General features: G+C 56.2%; 1 protein-coding gene across 1 annotated transcript in view; it reads left to right on the top strand.

The window, feature by feature from the left end:
• Positions 1–7,745: 7,745 nt before the first annotated feature.
• WNT3 (Wnt family member 3) overlaps positions 7,746–20,595 on the top strand; it is a 48,463-nt gene continuing 35,613 nt past the window's right edge. The window contains exon 1 of the mRNA XM_037810039.1: positions 7,746–7,825. Within this exon, the coding sequence (XP_037665967.1) occupies positions 7,746–7,825 (80 nt within the window). The remainder of the gene's footprint in view (positions 7,826–20,595) is intronic.

Genomic DNA, 20,595 nt, shown 5'->3' with positions numbered 1-20,595 from the left:
GAACAGTGAGCAGGGCTGAAACCAAAGAGGAGAGGACAGGGTGTGGAAAGATGGCTGCAGATAAGCTGAGCAGCAGCTGCTGCTGCTTCTTTTAAAAATTGAGATGTAGCTCACATACCAAAAAATTCACCAATTTAAAGGATATAACAGTGGTTTTCATATATTCAAAAAGTTGTGCAACCATCATCACTATCTAATTCCAGAACATTTTTATCACACTAAAAAGAAACTTGGTACCTGCTAGCAGTTAAGCTGCAGCCCCTGGAGAAGGAAGGGGCAGCAGCAGGAAGGACTCTATTCCAGATTCATTTTTAGTCCCACCTCAACCCTATCCCCTCCCTCATTGTTTCCTCCTCTCCCCAAGTCATCTTCGAGTGAGTATCCCAACTCCTGGCTCCTTTTGCAACCTCATCTTTACCCAGACTAAACCCCAAAACAAGTAAAAGAAGCTCTAACCCTCTAGCCCTTAAATTAAAGCAACTCAGTTTGTAAATCAATCAGCAACATTTAATCTAACTGCCCTGTACCAGACACTGTGGGCAAGAGGATACAGGTGTCAGTTAGGAGGCCGTTGGCTACAAGTAACAACCTCAAGTGGTCAAAACAACAAGGAAAATGTATTCTGTCACATAACAAGAAGTTCAGAGGCAGGACTCCCTGGGAGTCAGTTAATGTATCAGTATTAGTGTCAGGCACACAGCTTCTTTCCCTCTCTTTGCTTTTCTTCCTCCACTGATCAGTCTTATCGTCAGGCAGCAGCTCTCATGTCACAGAATGGCTGCTGCTGCTCCAGGCATCCACTCAGACACAATGATATTCAAAAGCATGAAAAAAGGACATCTCTTACTATGCGTCTTCTTTTAAAAGTCCAAAAGAACTTTTCCCAGCAATCCTCTTGTACCCTCTAGCATACCTCCTCTTATGTCTCATTGGCTTACACCTATACCAAACCCTGGCAAGGGGAATGGGTCCCCAAGATTGGCTTAGACCAATCAGAATTTACCTCTGAGCCAGATGGGGAGGGATAGACACCAAAATAAACTCGGGGTTTCTGCCCAGCCTGCAGGAAGGGTCACCAGCAGCATGTGCTGCCCCACAATTAAAATAGAAGGCCTTGCCTGCAAGAGGTTTAGGAAAAGCATCTGACTGCTCTAAGGAAATGGAATGGACCCTTACCAATCACTTAACACGCCCAGGTGCCATTTCAGCACTGCACAGATATTATGCCACTGAATCAGCAGCAGCCCTTTGAGGCAGGTGTTATTGTACCCATTTTGCTGGTGAGACCCCAATGTCACACAGTAAGAGGCTAGGATTCTCTGGGGTTGTGGTGGTGACACAAGATCTGGGCTCGAAGGCAGCGACTGAGGCAGAGAGTTTTCCCAGCCAGACACATGAAACCCCATCAGGCCTTACCTGGAAGCCAAGGTGAGGGGGCAAAGGAGGCTGGTTCCACCAGGAGAGAGGCAGTGCCAAGCAGATGCCCCTAGTCTGCCCAAGGGCCTGCCCACTCCTGGGCCAGCCCCAGTCACCTGAGCCCCTGCTGGTGAGGCAACTTTGCTCCATTGCCAGTCCATGGGGGTCTCATCCCTGTTTCCAGGCTCCCAGGACCCAGAGCCAATGGCTGGCTCCACCCTGAGTTTTCAGCAATGGCCTCTACTGGCTGTACTGGCCTGTGGAGAAGATAATTAGCTGGCAGACCTACAGAGGGTACAAAGTAGAGCTTGATCAGACATTTCTGCACCATTTTTCAGAAATCCTTCTGCTCCAAGGATAATGTTAGGCTTGTTCCACCCCATCCCCTAATGGACCCACGAAAGTCTTGCCCCCAGGATCCCTAAGATGGAAAGAACCTTCACTCTCTAATCTTCATTTTTAAAGAAACATTTGTGTGATCATTTGATGAACAACTGTCTCCCCAGCAAGCTCTGTGCAGGCTAAAACCCTGGCTGTGTTTGCTCCCCAGGGCTCGCCCTGGCTAGGGGCTGCACACACATAGGAGGTGCTCATTTAAGATGTGTGGCATAGAGCACAGAGCACCTACTGTGTGCAGCAGTGGGGGCTGGAGCAGTCGATGTTTGTGGGTGATGAGGAAAATAGGAACTCTTTCCTGCCCTCAAAGCCCAGGCAGAGGGGAGGCCCCAGCTCAGCTGAGGTCACAGACAGAAGAGAACTAGCAATGACACTGAGCCTCTCCTGGGCTGCAGCTGGGGCTCCCCTCCTCTCCCCTGCCTGGTGACATCCCACACAAGGAGAAGTCAACGGAAAACGCAGGTGTGATGGCTGCAACCAAGAGAAACCAGGCCACCACCAGCGTCTGGCTGTCTCTCCTTCCTCAGGTGGAGGCCAGGCCAAGGAGGGGTCTTGAGTTAGAACCACAGAGAACTCGGGCCGCCCAGCCATTCCGGGGGAGCAGGACAGGGCTCCCAGGCCAAGGCAAGTTAAAAGGGGAAGTGGGGGGTGGGAGTGGAGGAAGGCTGAAGGGAGATGGAAAGGGAAGGAGATAGAGGCAAAATGGGCAGAGAGGCCAGCGGAGCAGCATGGGGAAGGCCAGCCCAAGGGGACGCCAAGCCCAGGTGCCCCAGAGTGGTGTCATCCTCCCTACAGGCTGCCAATCCTGATCTCATCCCACTCGAGGCAGCACAGGTGCATCTGAAAGGGAAGCAGGAGCCAAAAAAACAGGGTGGGGTAGCCAGGGAGAGTGGGGAGCTCTTGGGGCCAAGATCTACTCAGGATGGGGGCATTGAGCCCCACAGGGCCCTACGGAACCCAGACAAGAGATGGGGTCCTCCCATCTGAGACCTCACCCCCTGCTTCCTTCCTCCTCCCATGGACGGTCATTAACAAGGTTTATGTGGACTTACTATGTGCCTGATCCTGTTCTAGGTGTCGGGGGTTCAACAGTCTCATGGGGTACAGAGTCTAGGCAACACGCCAGGGAGCAAATCAAGAAACAGTTGGCTTGTAAGCTCTGTAAGGTAGTGTCAAAGAGCTGGGGAAAAATCAAGCTGAGTAAGGGGCCCAGAGGGGAGGAGGGGCGGTTAGTGGTAGGAGGAGGGGGCTCTCGGAAGAGATTCTTGAGGTGGGTCCAGAGTTGGGATATCACACGAGACAAGGCTGTCCTGGATCAATCCTTCTGGAGTAGTCTCCCAGGCACCTGAGGAGGAGCCTTTGAGCTGCTGACTGGGAGAGAGCCCAGAGGAGAAAAAGAAACCCAATATTTATTATTCACCATCCGCGGTGGGGCCTTCTGTCAGCACCCGTCTCATTTCACACTGTCAGCTCCCCGTGAGAGATCCACGATTATCTCCACTTCACAACTGAATAGATTGAAGCCGGGAGAGGACACACAGCTGGCCAGCCCCGCCCGCCCCCTTTCCTTCGGCGGCTCCCTCCCTTCTAAAGGACTTTGACCCCAAATCAAACACTTTCCAAAATGTCCTTGGGGAACTGGAGATGACTAGGCCGGGAGGAACGACGGTGACACGTTTCCGCGTGCCTGATCTTGGGGCTCCGGTGGGGTCAGGCCCGGGGGGACTCCGGGAAGTCACCCTGCGGTTCGCAGCCTCGATCTCTCGGCCGGAGGCTGAGGCAGGCAAAGTCCCGCGCAGCTGCGCCACCTCGGCCCGGAGCCACCTGGTTGGGAGCCGAGGGGAGCGTGAAGCCACGCACACCTTATCCCTAGCTAAGCCCGGGGATTGCGAGGTAGATTAAGGGTATTCTCTCACGAGGACGCCAACTTAACCAGGGTCCCCAAAGATCTGGGCAGCGCACCAACAAAGGCGCCGGCTCCAGGCCGTCCGGGGCGGGACCGCGCGGCCCCCTTCCTCCCGCCTATCAGCTCCGCCGCCAGGGGGCGCTCCCGGGCCGGGCGAGGGAACCGCGGACAGGCTCCTGCTCCGAGCTCCGCGCGCCTTTGCGCCGTTGACATTTGTTGTTCACCTACCACGTGCCTGCCCCGAGCAGATCACGGTTTTTCATCTCCAGGACGCTGCTTGGACTTCAGCAAACGGGCAGTTTAAAGAAATCTTGTCCAATTAATGCCCGCTCCCACCAATCACAAGATGCCCACACCCTCACGCCAGCCGTTCTGTGGCTCCTATAGCTCTTAGGAGAAAGCTACCCGGCCCCCCGGTACCAGAATCCACGGTGACCCCCAGGCGCCCCGTCCATGCCATTCCCCTCGTGAGCCCCATTGTTTTAAGCCTCTGGGCCATCGCACTTGCTGTTTCCCTTGTCTGCAGCAGCTTTTCCCTCTCCCTTCAGCCTCCCGAAGCTGGCCTGGGGACCCGGCTCTGGGCCCCCCCCAGCGCCCCCAGCATGTTCCAAGCAGAAAATCGGAGATTTCCCCCTTCCTGCCTGCGACAGACGGGTAGCCACCTGCGGGCGGGCGGGGGCCTGGCCTCGGTCTTCTTTGTCTCCTCGGGGCCTCGCAGGAGGCCGGGCCGAGCGGGCGGCGCTCAATACCCAGTGGCCGACCGAGTGCCCCGGAGAGCGCGCATATCAAAAGTAACCTCAGGGCAGCTAAAGGCGTGGGGGTGGGATGGGAGAATCAGTCCGCAGATCTGAGGTCCCCGACACTCAAGCACACAACACACAGTGCTTCCCAAGTGTCACCCCTCTGTCCGCCTCGCGCCCAGGGCCCGGGTTCTCGCTGCCTTCTCTGCTCTCATTCAGGAAACCACCTTCCCATTCGGGCGGAGGCCTCGGGGTTCACTTCGGAGGCCTCCACCCCGCCCCCCCTTGCTGGCCTCGAAGTGAATTTAACCCTTTTCCCACCAATTGCAGCCTACCCCCTCTGGGGTTCAGAATGTCGATTAGAAAGAGGGTGTATCCGTTTATGAAGCATGGCGCGGGGCACACTGCTGGCACGGGCAGGGACCATTCGATGTCCCTACCCGCAGCGCAGGGCGCGCGGGAGAAGGAAATTAAGCCTGTGTTGAAGGAAGGACACCTGGCGCAGGAGAGGAAAGGGCTCAGGAATCCCCTCCTCTGGGGAGCTTTCCAGCGGGGGGAAATTCCCCACACACTCCTACATTCTCCGGGGTGCCACTGGGGCCTCTCCCAGGTTCCCTCCTCGCGGCTCCATTCCTCTCCTCCTTTGCTTCGCCAGATTCCTGCCGCCAGCAAGCCTGTGGAGATTCCATCCTCCCACCCACTACTGTTTCCCAGCCCCTCTTCCCGTATCTTATTCCTGCCCCGATGCTCACCACCTGGGTCCTGGGGTGCCCCCGGGCTGCTGGAGGAGGCATCAGGACACACACAGCCCTTCAGGAAAAGACTAGCCTTGCCCACATGGCCCAGGGCTGGGGGCTGGGCTCCAGGTGGGCACATCTCAGCCAACCTCCACCAGACCGGCAGCCACAGGGACTCTGGGTGCTTCTACCTCTTAGGACTGAGATGTGAGGACTCCTGGAAGGAAAATGACCCCAGGAGGTCATCCAGTACAGCCCTCACCTCCATGGCACACTGAATCCACAGTGGTGTCTTGGTGGCCAAGGACATTATCCCTCCAACCCCCAAAAAGATGATTATGATTATGGGGTTCTGCCCTGCTCCCCCCTCAACTGTCCTGCAGGATTTGAGCTCCAGCTTCCAACTCTGGTCATAAAACCAGTGGGTGGGGCGGCAGACAGGCAGGCCTGGGTCCACACGTTGGGAGTGGAGGGCTTCCTTACCCCTGCAGCCTCGGTCCTGGGGCTCCTGCATCCGGCAAGTCACTGCGACCCCTTTCCCAGTGAATCAGAAACAGGGGACCCAGAATCAGCCAGGCTGCGGGGACATCTACAAGGGTCCCCATCCTGCTCCTCAGCAGGTTTGCACTGTTTCTTTGCCTTGCTTCTCCTTGGCCCTCCCATCCCCTTCTCCCTCCCTTGCCTCTGTGGCTCCCACTGCTCATCCCACTACCCTCTCTCTCCCTTCCCTTCTCTCTCTCTCTCCTCCACTCCGTTTCTTCCTTGTCTTCCCTTCCCTGCTCTCTTTCATCTCACCCCCTACCCCACCCCCTCCAGTAGGGCGCTGGGCAAGGAACGCAGCAGAAGCCATGACAAGCCCAGGCGCCTCTCCCGACCCTTGGTGCCCTCGGGGCCGGTTGCCCGCGCTCCCGGAGCCAGTAGCAGTCGGGGCCGAGAGGGCTCGGGGGACCAGCAGGGGCAGCGGGTTGGAGCCATGGGCACGGGCGGCCCCGATCAAAGGCCAGGAGTATCTGGCCCCTGAAGAGGGACTTCTCGGGCTGTATCCCCCACTTCCTCGAGAGCCTGCCCGTTCCGGGCGTCAGCAGGACCCGGGGGTTGCGCTCGGTCTCTACCCCTCCTCCTGTCGCAGTCCCCAGGGCAGCGGTCCCGACCTCCCTAATCCGCGGCCTTGCTTCCTTCCCCAGGCCCAGGACCGCTCCAGAGCTCCGAGAGTCTCAGGTGGCCTGGGAGGGGGCTGGGGTGGGTCACCCTAAATCTGGCCTCAATCTTAGCACTCGGTGCTGAGACCCAATTCATCAGCTCTGAAGAGCGAAAGGAGAAAAAAAAAAAAAAAACCCGAGTTGCTTGGAGGGACTTTTTTCCTACAGGGACGGGTATTTGGACACATTTGTTGTCCATACAGGGAAAAGGAAGCTTATCACCAAACGCCAGGTTGGACCTCCCATCGTCAGAAGGGCCCAGGGCCTCAGGGAGGAGATCCGGTGGGGAGGGAGGCGATCCTGGAGGGCAGTGGGGCTCCTCCGAGAGCCCGGGCTGCTGCATTTTACCGGCGCCAAAAGATTCAGCCCCCAAACCCAAATGGAACCGCGGTGGCGTTTCTGCCCCCCGGCCCAAGGCCTGCCCTGAACCCCTTGAGGAGGAGAAAGTGACCCGGCCCCGCGAGCAGGAAATGCAACTGGCCGCTGGTGTCAGTTGCAGGAAATGCAAAGGCAGCAGGAGGTCCCGATACCGATCTGATCCCTGACAAAAGACTCAAATGACACTCGGCTCTGTCCCCCGGCGCCGCCCGCAGCCAGACCTGCGAGCCTCGGCGGACCCTTCCGCGGACACCCGGGGAGTGACCTCCTGCGGCCGGGTCGAGTGGCCGGCGGGATCCGGGCCCGGGAGGCTGAAGGCGCGGGAGGGGGTTGCATTTCCCAGCGCCCCCCGAGACCCCCTGGTCCTGCCCTGCCTGCCCGAGCGAGGCTTCTGGAAACATCCTTGTGCTTTCTACTCTCGATTCCGCACGGGCCCAAGTCCCGAGGGTAGACGGTACCCGACAGGACAGGAGCCACCCATCAATGCCCACGCCAACCGGTCACCACGTCAAACGCCCGGGTCAAAGGGTCAAAGCCCCAGGTCCCCAAACCTGGCCGGCGAGGGGGCCTGCAGCGGTCCCGGGCCAAAAGAAGGGCCAGCGTGCCGTGTACCCACCCACCCCCACCCCCAAGCTCCCCTTGGGTCCGGGGCGCGGGCTTTACCCAAGTTTGCGGGGCGATGCCCTTCCCGGAGCGCGAGTTGTGGGCCGGGCGGGAGGGGCGCGTGATTGACAGGCTGAACTACAGACTCATCTCTTACCTTAGGCCGCGGGCGCTGATTGGCTGCTCGCTGACATCCTCAAGCCCGGCTGCTCCGCGCTGGGCTCGCGAGGGGGGCGGCTGCGGGTGGAGGTGCGCTTCTGACAAGCCCGAAAGTCATTTCCAATCTCAAGTGGACTTTGTTCCAACTATTGGGGGCGTCGCTCCCCCTCTTCATGGTCGCGGGCAAACTTCCTCCTCGGCGCCGGTTCTAATGGAGCCCCACCTGCTCGGGCTGCTCCTCGGCCTCCTGCTCGGTTGCACCAAGGTCCTCGCCGGCTACCCAATTTGGTGGTAAGACTCGCCTCTTGTCTGCCCACGGCCCGATTTCTCCGCCGCGTCCGGGGTAGGTGGGGGGTGGGGTGGGGGGCGACCGGCGGGGGTGGGCTGCGGTAGGGCCGGGGGTCCTTTCTCCTTGCCTCCCTCCAGCCCCCCACCCGCCCACCCCTCCTGGATTTTCTGCTGGTGTCGCCCTCAGAATCCAACTCCTGGCTTCTCTGATAATCACCATTTTCCTTGCCACTCGCTGCGGTGGCTGGAGGACTTTCCCCGTGTCAGAAGGTCTCTTATTCTTGGATCCTAACCCTCCACTCGACCCGGATCTGCCCTCCCCCCCACTACCCCGAAGACCCTCCATTTGCTGGTAGCTGGCTTTCTGGAAATCCAGTGCTGTCCCTGGGGCCCAGCCACTCCTCTTCTCCATTTTGGGGTCTTCATGGGCAAAATCATCTCCTTCCTTCGTTGCCATCCCCATCTCCTCCCCGTGCCTCCGTTAGGAGATTTCCCCACAATAACCCCCTTGGCCTTCCTATTTCAGCCCGCAAAGGTTTCAGGGGTCCCCTGGGCAGGGGAGTGGGGAGGGGGTTTCATCTCATTCTCCCCAGTCTGCTCTAGATTGATCTTGAGCCTCCGAAGTGAATATGGTTTTTTGCTGCTCCGAGATGCCATTGCATTTGGATTTTATTCATTTCTTGCTTGGCTGTCCTGGCCAAAGGGGGCTTCTTGAAAACGTAGTTGTTTTGGAGGGGGTGGGTTTGTTGTTCTTTGACCAAAAACCCAATTCTCCATTTCAAATTCGTTCCTTTTGGAAAAACCGAGGAAGGAGGAGAATGGCAGAGAGGGAAGGGAGAATTCTGTCCCCGAGAAATGCGGATACAAAAGACATTTTGGTAAATACGGCTGGAAAGCCAGGCGCGGTGCTGGGGGTGGTGGTGATGTGTTTGGGGGGGGGCAACCGAGGAATGAACAGCCCTTTGGGAGCCCTTGTTTCCCAAGCGGCCCTATCACCCCCCGGCAGGTCCTAGGGGCCAGAGAGGAAAGACACACTGAAACCAGTTCTCCAAATTACACCCCGCCTCTCCCCAGTCTCCAGCCCCCTGCATTCCGGAAAACTTTAATTAAAGAATCTTCCCCTTGTGGACGGAGGAGAGCCTCGGCCTGGGGGGTGGGAGGTGAGTAGGAAGAATTTGGGATCTGCGAGTTAGAGTGCTGCTGTGGCCTCTGGGGTGAAAGCCAGGGGCAGAACACCCCAGGGTGCAGGGGCTGCCTGCCCCCACTTTCCCTTCCTTGTCCTCCCCAAGCCTGGGGTAGGGAGGGCAGAGCCAGCGAGATTTGGGGGCCACACCCCAAGTCTGCCTCCAGCTGTTTGTGGGTAGCAGCTTTGCGTCTGGGTGTTTGGGGGCTGGGGAGGGGGGCAGGAGCAGTGCCTGGCCGAGGGTCTGTTGAGAGGGTACTGGGAGTCGCTCCCAGGACGGACGGCAAAGGAGCAGGCGTCTTCTTCCCCGCCCACCCTTCCCCGCAGTGTTGGGTGGGCCTGAGGCCCCCTGCACATAAAGAACTCCAGGGGGTGGCCGGGGCAGCCGAGGGCTCCGGGATGGGGGTTCTGCTGGGGTGGCGAAGGGGGCTGCTGCCACGCCGCCGTTCCTGGCCCTCTTGCGGGCTGCTTTTCACCCCCACAGGGACATGGGGACCCTGGGGGGATCCCGGTGGGAGGCTGGGAGCCCCGCAGTTGGCAAGGACCCAGGTTCCCCCACACTGTGAGCTGGAGGAGGGCACATCCTAGGGCAGAGCCTGGTGGTAGGTGATGGGGGGGTGGTCTGGTGTGTGATGTTGCCTTAGGGAACATCTCGATAGGGACCACCCAATAGGAAGAAACACTGAGGAAAACGGTAAACCTGGAAGTCCAGGACATCCGCCTTAATGAAATGCTAGACGCACGCCTTCGGGGGCAGGGGGAGATAGAGCTGCTGCTTTGTCTGAGTGAAGGAGAGATGTTTGTGTGTGTGTGTGTGTGAGAGAGAGAGAGAGAGAGAGAGTGACGTGGGGGTGGGCAGGTCCGAGTGTACCTATGTACATGTCAGGGCCTGTGACTGCCTCCATGTGTGTGCTTGTAAGTGTGGGTGTTAGTGTGGGTGGGGGGGGTCTGGGTCTATGACTCTAAGAGGTGTTGTCTACACACTAGTGTGTCTCTGAATGCAGGAGTGTCCCCACACTGGGCAACAGTGGATGTAAACTCATGCGGGGTGTGCCTGGGGGCACCAGGGCCTGTGGCAGGGAGGGGATAGAGGTCTCTGTGTGCTTGTGTCTCTGCATTCAAGTGTCAGCAAGTGGCTGGTCCTGTGATTTGTGTGTGTGTGTGTGTGAGAGAGAGAGAGAGACAGAGAAAGAGGGAAGTCTAGAAGTGTCTGTGCCCACGAAAGGGTCAGTGCCAGCATACGCTTGTGAAGCTGCGCATGGCTGTGATCGTGACAGGGCCTGTGAGTGTTGTGTGTGTGCCCCAGTATGTGTATGTGAGTGTTGTGTGTGTGTGTGTTCATGACAGCGTGAGGGTCTGGCCCCAGTGTTTGCGGCCAGGACCCAACCATGCTTATAGGCTGTGCATGAGCCTTGCACCCACACCTGGGTGAGGGCTGGGTCTGGGTCTGCCTGTGACCCCGTCCCCTAGGGCCAGTGACCAGGGCTGGGTCCATGCCCGTGTGTCTGTGGACATGTTTGCAGACAAGTGACCTGTGGGCATGCGTAACGTCTCGAGCTTGGGTGCTTGGTGGGCATCCATGGTCCTGGTGGGAAGGTCCCTGGTGGCCTAGCAGGAGACGAGGAGCCAAGGAGGCTCCAAGGGCCCCAGCTGACCTGAGATCCCAGGCTGGGGGGCCAGGGCAGACCCCTTCCTTGGCCCAAGCTCATGCTGTCTGCTTGAGTTCTGTGGTCTCCAGCCTTCCTTTCTTGGATCCTTTTCCTTTTCTTGGGGTGGAAGCTGAGTCACCTTCTCAGGGTTGGGCCAGGGCCAGGGCTCGGACAGGAAAGTGGATGGGCTTCAGATGCCTTCCACTGCTCTGCCCCTGGGGCAGTCAGATTCCAGTCCTTTTACCATCGCCCATCACGGCCTGCCGTCTTCGGCCCACCCAAAGCACGCATTCCCCAGGAGGGATTGGCAGGGCAAATTGTTTAGCTGGGATTTCTGTCCATGCCAGCTCTGAGGCAGGTGCCCCTTTCCCCCAGTGGCCTGTACTGCCCAAGAGGGGTTCTGGAAGTGAAACCGCAGATGACAACACTGAAAGGGGCCTCTGACAGCAGCTCCTGGAGGGCAGAGGTATGCTCCAGGGCTGCACAGCCAGGTAGTAGCAGAGCTGGGACAGGAAGCAGTGACAGCAGCACCGACTTCTAGAATATTCCTTGGCAGTCCCAGTGAGCTCCTGGTGGAGAAACTTGTCTTTCTTCTCCTTCTTGGGGATGGGGGTGGGATGAACCTATCTTATTAGGGCCCATCCTAACTCCCTGTACACTCCAGAGGGGGAGGCCTATGCTGGGGGGTCGGGCAGCTCGTCCTGCAGCTGGGTGACTTTGGACCACCAGTGACCCACCCACTCTGGGCCTCTAGGGCTCTGTGTCTTCTCCTTCCACTCGGGGATCACAAGCCTGCCTGCCTCCAGCTTGAGGGAAAGTGTTTTGCAGAGTACAAGGGCAGCGAGCTGGGAAATGAGGATTCCTGAATTCTCATTCCCCGGTCCTGGGACTCATTCCCCCACTCTGGCGCCTGCCCTAAACCTTGCCTCAGTTTCCCCATCTGTCAGATGGCCCGCTGCCTCCCCCACCAACTCCACCTCCACCCAGCTTTCAGAGGCTTGCGAACATGTTCAGTCAAACCCGGTGGGGGTCAGAGGCTGGGCCGAGGAGGCATCTGGAGACTGCGGGGGAGGAAGGCCCCAGGCCAGGTGTTTAACACTTGTAACAGGCAGGAATTACAGCTGGCTGGGGCTGGGATGGGGCTGGAGGAGCTGAGCTGGCTGGAGGCTGTTGATCCCACAGACAGACAGACAGACAGATGGGCAGATACCAGATCGGATGGGATGGCCAGGCTTAACAGGGTGGTCTCCCTTTACCACCCTTCAGGACAGGATTTTCCCTAGGGGGATGTCGTGAGGGAATTAATCCAGGTCTCTTGGAAGTGAGTTAATAGCCCTCTGCGCCCCCATTGTGGGCGGGGCTTCAGCATCCAAAGGGAGCTCATTTAGTGGCTTATCTGTTTGTATTCTTCTGATGAGACCACACTTTGCTTAAAAGAAAAGAAAAAAAGTCAAACATTAAAATAATACCAGGAGCCTGGAGCTGAGTTATGTCCTTGGGAGAACCTGTTTAATATGTGGGGGGAAAGTGTGGGGGAAAGGGCAGCTGTCAGGGGAAGGTTCTCCCAGAATCTCAGCACATTTTCCCAACAGCTTGGGGGCCAAGAGGCAAGCAATGGGTGGAGCCTGGACCCTTGCCCCTGAGCATCACCTACCCCCACCCACACCCCCACCCCAGGGATCCTGAGGGCCTCTGGTCTGGGAAGCCTGCCCTGCAATTAATCCTGCCCCTGTGGGAAGACCTTTACGGGGAGGTCAGAAGCAGCAGGAGCTGGAAACTTCGGGGTCAAGGCCTTTGGCAGGCACCCTCTCTCCCCACTCCTTGAAGCCTTCCCAGCAGCACACCCAGCCAGACCCTACCAGTGCCCGCACTCTCTGGCATCCGGGTGCATGCGCAGTCACTGACGAAGGTGGAGAAACTGAGGCAGGCAGGGAGGACTCTGGATGGAAATCCCCCAAGGGTAGACTTAGCCAAGCGTGACTTTCCCATCCCACTGGTGACAGAACCTAGTGCTAGCAGACACCGATGGTCCTTGGGCAGGTGTAGAATTGAGCATGTAGCATGGAAAAGAGGTGGAAGGGGGAAGCTGTGACCCTGAGGTTTTCTCTAGACTTTGAATCCGTTTCTTCTTTTGGGGTGGGGCGGGAGAGGTGATTCTTCTCAGAGGAGGTCACAGCTAGCAGATCTTCCAGAGAGAAAGTGGGGGAAAGAAGGGTCCTTCTGGTCTCAGAATGTGGCGAGCCCCCAAAGAGGCTCTGTGTGAGCTGCAGAATCCCTTCTAAAGCCGCCAAGGAAAGAGGTTCTCCGCCCCCATCCCTAACAGGGGGAAGGGGTGGGTCTAACCCATCCCTCAAGGCTTACGGCCATCCTGATATTACATCCGTGTGGTCATGGTGTCCTGTGTGCTGGGAAATGGTCAGAGCTGGAAGTCAAGGGACCTGCCTGCGAGTTTACCACCGACTGGCTGTGCAAACTGGTTGGGTCCTTTTCCTTCTCTGTGTTTCACATCCCTGCCTCCCTCTGGGCTTCTTTTACCTTGATCGCACTGAAGGGGCCCTTCTGCCTCTCGGTGTCCATGGGGCTGTGCAGGGGTTCAGCTCATCGCTGTGAACCAGGGAACTGCACAGCAGACATCCAGAGCCCACCTTACACAGGCCACCCCTTTCCTTCTGCAGCTGCTGACCTAAATCCCAAAGCTGACTTCCACAACGGCTGAGACAGCCTCCGTATACCTCCAAACCTCCCTTCCCCCAAATGCCCACTTGCCTCTGGAGCCAGGTGGCTTGCATTCACTTCTGTCTTTTTCATGTACTAGCTGGGTAACCGAGGGCATTAAACCTCTCCGAACCTCGGGTTCCCCGTCTGTGAAATGAGCATAGTGACTGTGCCTACCTTATAGGGTTGTTGTGAAGATTAAATGAACTAATACATGTAAAGACTTAGAATAGTGGCTGGCATACAGGAAGTGCGCTACAAATGTTGGCTCTTTTCACCTCCTGTCTGCAAGTTATTGGCTGCTTTCAGTCCTGGCTCCAAACTTGCCTCTTCCAAGAAGCCCTCCCAGAGTGGCTCCACCTTGCTCTGTTTTCTCCTTACTTGCAGAGCCAGCTTGCTTTGCACTGGTGAGCCTGAGTCTGTAGACCTAACCTTGGCCCCTTGCCAGCCCAGGAATGGGAGGGCAGTGTATGGAGGGCACCAGAGTCTCCCATAACCCTACCCTTGCACTCCCCCCTCCCTAGTCTGCCTGACCCTTGCAGCTACTGCCATTTCCAGCTGGGACCTGGAGCCACCTCAGACTGGCCTCAGGATGCCTGGGGGAGGCAGACTCACCAGGGGGAGTGGCATGAGGGCCGGCCGCCTAGAGCAGCCCAAGCAGCAGTTGCTCCTCTCAGAGCTGAGAGATGATTCAGAAGGTGATTTATAGACGGAAGGCAGAAAGCTTGGCTCCTGGCAGAGGCCTGCTGCTTAATTACATTCTTTGGGGGGTGGAGGTGCATATGGGGCAGCAGCAGGGGATAGCCCTCTACCTCCTCCCCCTCCAGGCCTTGTCTTGTGGCTGCCCCACTCCAAGCAAGGTCCCTCTTTCTCCTGCTGCTAGAGAGGGAATTCCCTGTTCTTAGTGAGAGATTAGGCCAGGAGAGTGGGAAGAGCTTCTGGCAGTGGAGGAAAAGGGGGGCGGCAAGAGTCCCACCTCTTGGGATTACTCCTGAAGAGTCTGGGGTGGAGCTGGGGGCTGGAAAACAGGATTGCCTGGGAAAGGTCACTTGGTTTCCTCTCTGCTTCTAGGCAGGTGAATAGCCAACTCACCCAGGCAGAGGTTTCTAGAGTCTTCCTGAGGGTAGCAACTCCACATTTTCTCTCTGCGGTCCTTCCTTCAAGCAAACTCCTCTTCTGTTGTTCTGTCCTCAGTGGGCCAAGGGGCCTGGGGGCTGGGGACCGGCCCTGTGCTCAGAGGCCGAAACCCAGTTCTTGTGGGATGTGAGCGCAATGGTTGCCTCAGCACCGGCAAGTTCTTAAGGCAGAGAGAAGGGAGAAGACCTTTCTTTGTGTCAAACCAACAACTCAGGAGTCACCACCAGCCAACTGGCCAAAGCTAAATCATTTCCATGCTGTTGACAAGCAGCAGCCAACAAAAGCCTTAGTTACTGTGATGCATCTTAGTTCCCAGGCATTGAAACCACATACTTTACTTCTAGTTTGTGAGGCTAGAAAGGAGTGTGTGGAGGAGGGGGGAGGTGAGGGTCGCCTAGGCCAATAGAGTCTATTTGTCTGTTTGCAGCATGGGGTGCACAGCCCGGAGGAGTTGGCAGGGGTCAGAATGAGGACACTAGACAGCTCTCCGGTCCCCCGAGGCAGGCCTTCTTGAAATGGCCTCATTACGTGTGTGAATTCCAGAAATGTCAGGCACACCCATACATCTAGAGGAAGGACGGAGACACCGAAGTATGCTCGGAGACAAGAGGGGGGCTGTGGGAGGTGGTGGGAGGCTTCTGGGCAGGGAGCGAGGGTAACTGAGACCTGGCTGTGCCACTTGCTAGAGGTGTGATGTTGGACCCAGCTGGCCCTGGGGAGTTAGAGCAGTTGGGTGTGCTGCTGGGCAAGGTGTTTTCCAGGTTCACAGTCCTGAAGGCTGTGTTCTGTGTTCTGGTCACCCAGCTTTCTGGATTTTCTGTGCCCGATGGGGTTCCCCGAGAGCTGAGTTTGGGGCATGGTGGGGGTGAGGAGCACTGGCCTTTACATCCCAACAGCTGTGAGATCTTAGCTGCATCTCTAACCTTCTAGAGCGTCAGTTTTCTTACCTGCAAAATTAGGATAAAAACACAACTATGTGCCCCCTACCTGCAGGGCTGTTAGGAGCTTCAGATGGAATAATCTTCATGAAATCCCTTTGAGGATTGACATGTTCTTTCCAAAGAAGCTAACTATCATCGCTAGTCATACCAGAAAACAAGAGCCCACCCCAGCTCAGAGGGTGCTGGGGACGGAGCCAGCAGAGCTCTCACAGCCTCTCAGCTTATGGAGCCAGTTGGTGTTTCCGGGAAAGGAGAATGGAAGAGGGCTGACACCCTGGAGTTCTCAGCTCTTTTCTCTGGGGGGGAGCATAAGGCTCAGAGGGGAGCACCCCAGGTAAGGGGGCATAGGCCACGTGGCCACGGGGCTCCTCTTCCCTGACTTGGGAGACCTCCTGACATAATGCACAGACCATGGGCCCCACCTGGACTGAAGCAGACAGTGAGTGGGATTCCCAGCCCAGGACACAATGTTGGGGGGCGTGGGTGGGGCTGAGAAGGGGCGAAGGTGAAGGGCTAGAGCTGGAAGGGGCTCCTCTGAGGCCTGTGGTCTTCAGGAAGTCCCAGCTGCCTAGATAATATCTAGCAAACAGGCAGAAAATGGCAGGCCGTTCACTCAAGCCAGGCCAGGAAGGCAGGAAGAACTGAGCATTCGTGCGTGTGTGTCTGCATGTGTGTGTGCATGTGTGTGTGTGTGTGTGTGTGTTTGTGTGTGTGTGTTGGGGGATGGGAGCAACAGGACCCAGTGCCCAGGTCTGTTGGGAGGGCCACCGTTCTGCAAAACCTGCCCCCTGGGCACAGAGGCCCACTTATCTGCCAGAGCCAGCTGGGCCAGCAAGGAAAACCTATCTCACAGGGACCATTAGGAATGCAAATGGGGGCTCGTGACGCTGCATGAAAACATGTGTCCTGCCTCCTGCCCAGCTCCCCATGCTTGCCATCCTCCTTTAGCACCACTTATCTTCCTAACGTGGATGTCCAAGGGTGTCACTCTCTTGCTCTAAGACCTCCTGTGGCTCCCCACTTCCAAGGCTCCCCATGATTTGGCCTCGACCCACCTATGCAGTTGTACCTTTCATAAACCCCCTTGGGCCCCCCAACACTCCACTCCAACCAGAATACTGACCTCTGGGGTGTCCATGGAAATATTTTGTCCCCCCACCTACCTACCCCCGCCCGAAGCAGGGGCTATGTCATCACTCCCTCCTCTTCTCCCCAGGTTGGACAGACTTGTCATTTACTCTCCCTGTGTTCTACCATAAGTTTTGGGGTGTCTTATTTTTCTCTACTTGAATGCAGATCCCACCTCCTCCCAAGGAGAGCCTGTATTTTAGTGTCCAGCACCTGATAGAGATCAGTAAACTTTGCATTGAATGAGCAGAATAAATAAAAACTTCAGCCCCTCAGATGTGACCTGAGGCTCGGAGAACATTGCCTCTGCTGACTTTTCCAAGGCAGCCAAACCTGGTCCCCCTCAGCCAGCGGGCAGCCCAGGCCCCTTGTGACTCAGGCCACGTGGCTAGCAGCCCTGAATGGTGGAAGGCCCTGGGGAGGCGATGGGACTCCTGGCCTCAGCAGGCTGCCATCCCAAAAGCTGAGGTGGGCCTCAGTGCACTCGCAGCTCCCTGGGCTTATTTTTTTCCATCCCAGCTCTGTTTGCAAACATTTCCCTTCTGTGTGTTCTTCTCCCACCCTCCAGGTTCACTAGCCTACACTATGCTTAGCACTAAATTCCATTTGGCAGGACTTTTCTCCTCACCCACAAAGGTCAGTAAGTTTGTTGAGCACCTACTATGTGCTGGTCCCTAAACCCCCAGCATGATGTAGAATGTAGTTCTCCCCAGTTTACAGATGAGGAGTGCAAACAGCCTGTCCATGGCATAAGGAGACTTTGGACCCATGTCCCATTGGACCCAAAGCCTTTCCCTTCCTCACCATTTGTGCTCAACAGTGGGGTTCTTAATTTGGGGCAAGCATGTGTTTATTCATCATCTACCTTTTTTCCCAACGGATTCAAAATGATTTTGAGCCAAGTTGACACTTGACCTTTAAATTGGCGGCTGCTGATTTGGGTTTATTGCTAATTCAGAACCTCCAGGAGTCTCGTATTTGGGAGTTGGTTGCTAGTCACTGGCAAACTTTGCACATGTCCTCAAGCTGGGATGGTGCGTTGCTGTCAGGAGTGGCCAAGTGAGCATTTGGTTGCCCCTGAGGGCATGACCTTGGAAAAATCACTGCTTCCTGGGTCTCAGAATTCTCACCTGTGAAACACTAAGGAGATGACGAAATGACTTCTAAGACGATTGTCCACTATAAGCTTTATCTTCCTACTTAGTCCTTTTGTGCTCCTTTGATCTGGTCTCCCTGATATGTATGCCAAGAAGCAATGGGAGAGACTCTTCTTTCTTTCCCAGGTCCAGTCTTGGTGTGAGTGACGCTGACCTAAGTGATATTTACAATTCACCCTTCAGCTTTCTTTCCCCTGAGGAACCAGCATGATTTCTCCTTCCAGATAAAGCAGGTTTCCCTTTATGTCCTGGCTGTTGAGAAACCCAGAGGCCAGCGTGAAGCTCAGTCCTTGCACCTGTGCTGACCTTGGCTTGGCATCTTTGTCTTCTTTACCCTGATTCTGATTTCATTATTGCATCCGATGTGTTGATATATTACAAGCTCCTTGGGGGCTGGAACCATTTCTGCACACCAAAGTATTCTCGGCACCTGGCATGGACATATAGTTGATGCTCAATTATCACTTGTTGCCTTTGGAATAAACATTTGCTGCCAGCCACTTCAAATCCTTTCTGGGAAGAGTCAAGGCATACATAAATTAAAAACAAAATTAATATTGCTCTTTCAGGGAGCTGGATGTGACCAGAGAGTTTTGGAAATGGAGAGAATTCCAATCAGTTTCTTTCTGTTTCTTTATCGTCAGCTTTTCCTCCAAAGCCTTGTGTTCAGGAAAGTTGCCATCTTTTCTTTTCTCCATGATCTATTTCATTCTAAACCTGAAGCTGATACCTAACCTTCCTCCCAGGAATCTCTGTAGTCAGCTGCCAGTGATTGTGCATTGGCTCCATCTGGCTCCCTTCACTTCTGGCTCCTTCCAGCTTCCCTGGCCTTGGAAGCTAGCAGGTGCTATTTGCGGCCATTCCAGCCACCCCACCCCTCCAGCTGGGCCACTCCTGTCCCTCCCCCATCCCCCAGCAGCCATCATGAGAACTTCCATTGCTTTAAGGCACTACAGGAAAGGAGAGCAGAGGGAGGCAGGACTCAGGGACAGGGAACAACCAGGGTCCTTCACTGCCCACCCAGGCCCTTCCCATTAGCAAACCCCTAGAAGGGGCACTGGCTTAGGCTGGGAGGCACTGAGCTCCCGTTGGCGGGATGGACCCTTAAGGAGGGACAGAGGGGTGCGCTGGCCAGGAGGCCAGGCCCCTGCACCCATTTGGACAAAAGGTGCTGCCCTCAGCTCTGACTGGCTTCTCACCCGTGGAGAGACCCAACCTCCCTCCCCTCTGCTTCTGCCCTCGAGCACCCCACCCAGTGCCTTGACTCCAGGAAAGAGATAGTCCAAGCCCTGGGCCAGGTGCTCTTCTGTCTTCACTGGAGCTTCTATGGAGAGGGAGACTCTAGAGCTGTCAATCAGGGTGGAGTCTTTGACCTTGCCAATGACCTTGGAGCAAAAATCGCCCATGAGATCGGCATCTTCATCCCCATCTTACCTGTGAGAGACCGAGGCTCAGCGAGCCCAGGTAAGGAGCCAAGAGGCACGTGGTGAAGCCAGGATTTAACAGCCAGGCATTGTGCGCATACACATTAGCTCATCCTCCCAAGAACCTCAGGAAGCAGATATGCTTCTTATTTCCATTGTACAGATGAGGAAATCGAGGCCTGGAGAGCCAATCCCTTGCCCAAGGCTCTGCAGCCACTTCACAGACAGTCTGAAGCCAGGCCCGTCGGGCTCCACAGCCCTTTCAGTGATGCCACACCATGTCCCTGCTGCTTAAGACCTCAACTGCCAGGAAGTTCCTCCTTAGGTCTGACCACAGTCTTTCCTGACCTAGTCCAAGTCCAGATTCTCTGGGAACAGTAGGTTTTCAGCTTGTGCTTGAGGACCAGGATGTTTTTCTCCCTGAGCCTCGTGTGACCCAGCCTCCTGCACGTCTTTAATCACCTCTTCTCCCTTTTTGGTCTTTTGCCACCTCCTCCACATCTTTTTGCAAATGCTGTGACCCAAATGCCTTTAGACCAGAGCAGGAGGGGTCCCTGTCACAGGTCCTTCGATATAGAGGGCTCCACTCAGGCCTCTTATGTCCACGGAGTCTGGGGGCTGGGGGTTGGTACCCATCCAGAGCCCACACCCCTTCCCCTCCAACTATGCTCTGGGCACCCAGGTTTCTGGCGTTTTCTGCCCCAGTGGCCTTGAGGCTGCTTCTTCCTGGGCCCATCCCATCAGGGCAGGCCTTGCTGCTGGGGTGCGTGTGCTCAGGCTGAAGAGACAGTGAGGACAGGCTGTTGGCAGGGGCTGTGGACAGAGCTTAGAGGTTCAGCAAGGGTGTCCCATGGGAGTGGGATGGGTGAGAAGGCTGCTGGCTGGGGGCTGGCTCTCCCCATGTCACCATTTTCTAGCATGGAATTCTGTAGAGAAGCAAGCCTTCCAGATGGTGTCTAAGATATTTTGTCTTTTTACTTTTTATTGTTGTGTAGCATATACATATGGGAGAGTACACAGATCATAAGTGTACAGCTGAATGGGTTGTGTAGAATATATTATATTTAATAGTTTGTGAATCTGACATGAAACTTTTAAATATTGGTCTTATGGTGCACAAGCCTTATTTGTCCCCTGACCCCAGGCCCTTTAAATGCTCCAGTCAGGCCCTAACAGCAAATGGGGTGCCACCAGGGTCTGCCAGGCACGGTTGACTTCCTTCTAGTTAAGCAGCACTGCCAGCTCCCTTGCAGCCTGTGGTGACCTCTTATCTTCGACACCCTTTTTTGGGCCTTGTCTTACCCATTCTTGCCTCAAAGCATCTTCTTCCTTGTGTCGTCAGTTCGGTCATTTTAAACAGTTTAATCAGAAGAGCACACAGATGGCGGATGTGCCTGTTGCCCCTCGCTGCCCAGCGTGGCCCGTGAGATGATCTAGCC

Source organism: Choloepus didactylus, chromosome 18, assembly GCF_015220235.1.
Source record: "Choloepus didactylus isolate mChoDid1 chromosome 18, mChoDid1.pri, whole genome shotgun sequence".
NCBI classification, from domain to species: domain Eukaryota; kingdom Metazoa; phylum Chordata; class Mammalia; order Pilosa; family Megalonychidae; genus Choloepus; species Choloepus didactylus.
This window is presented reverse-complemented; position numbering and strand designations above follow the sequence as displayed.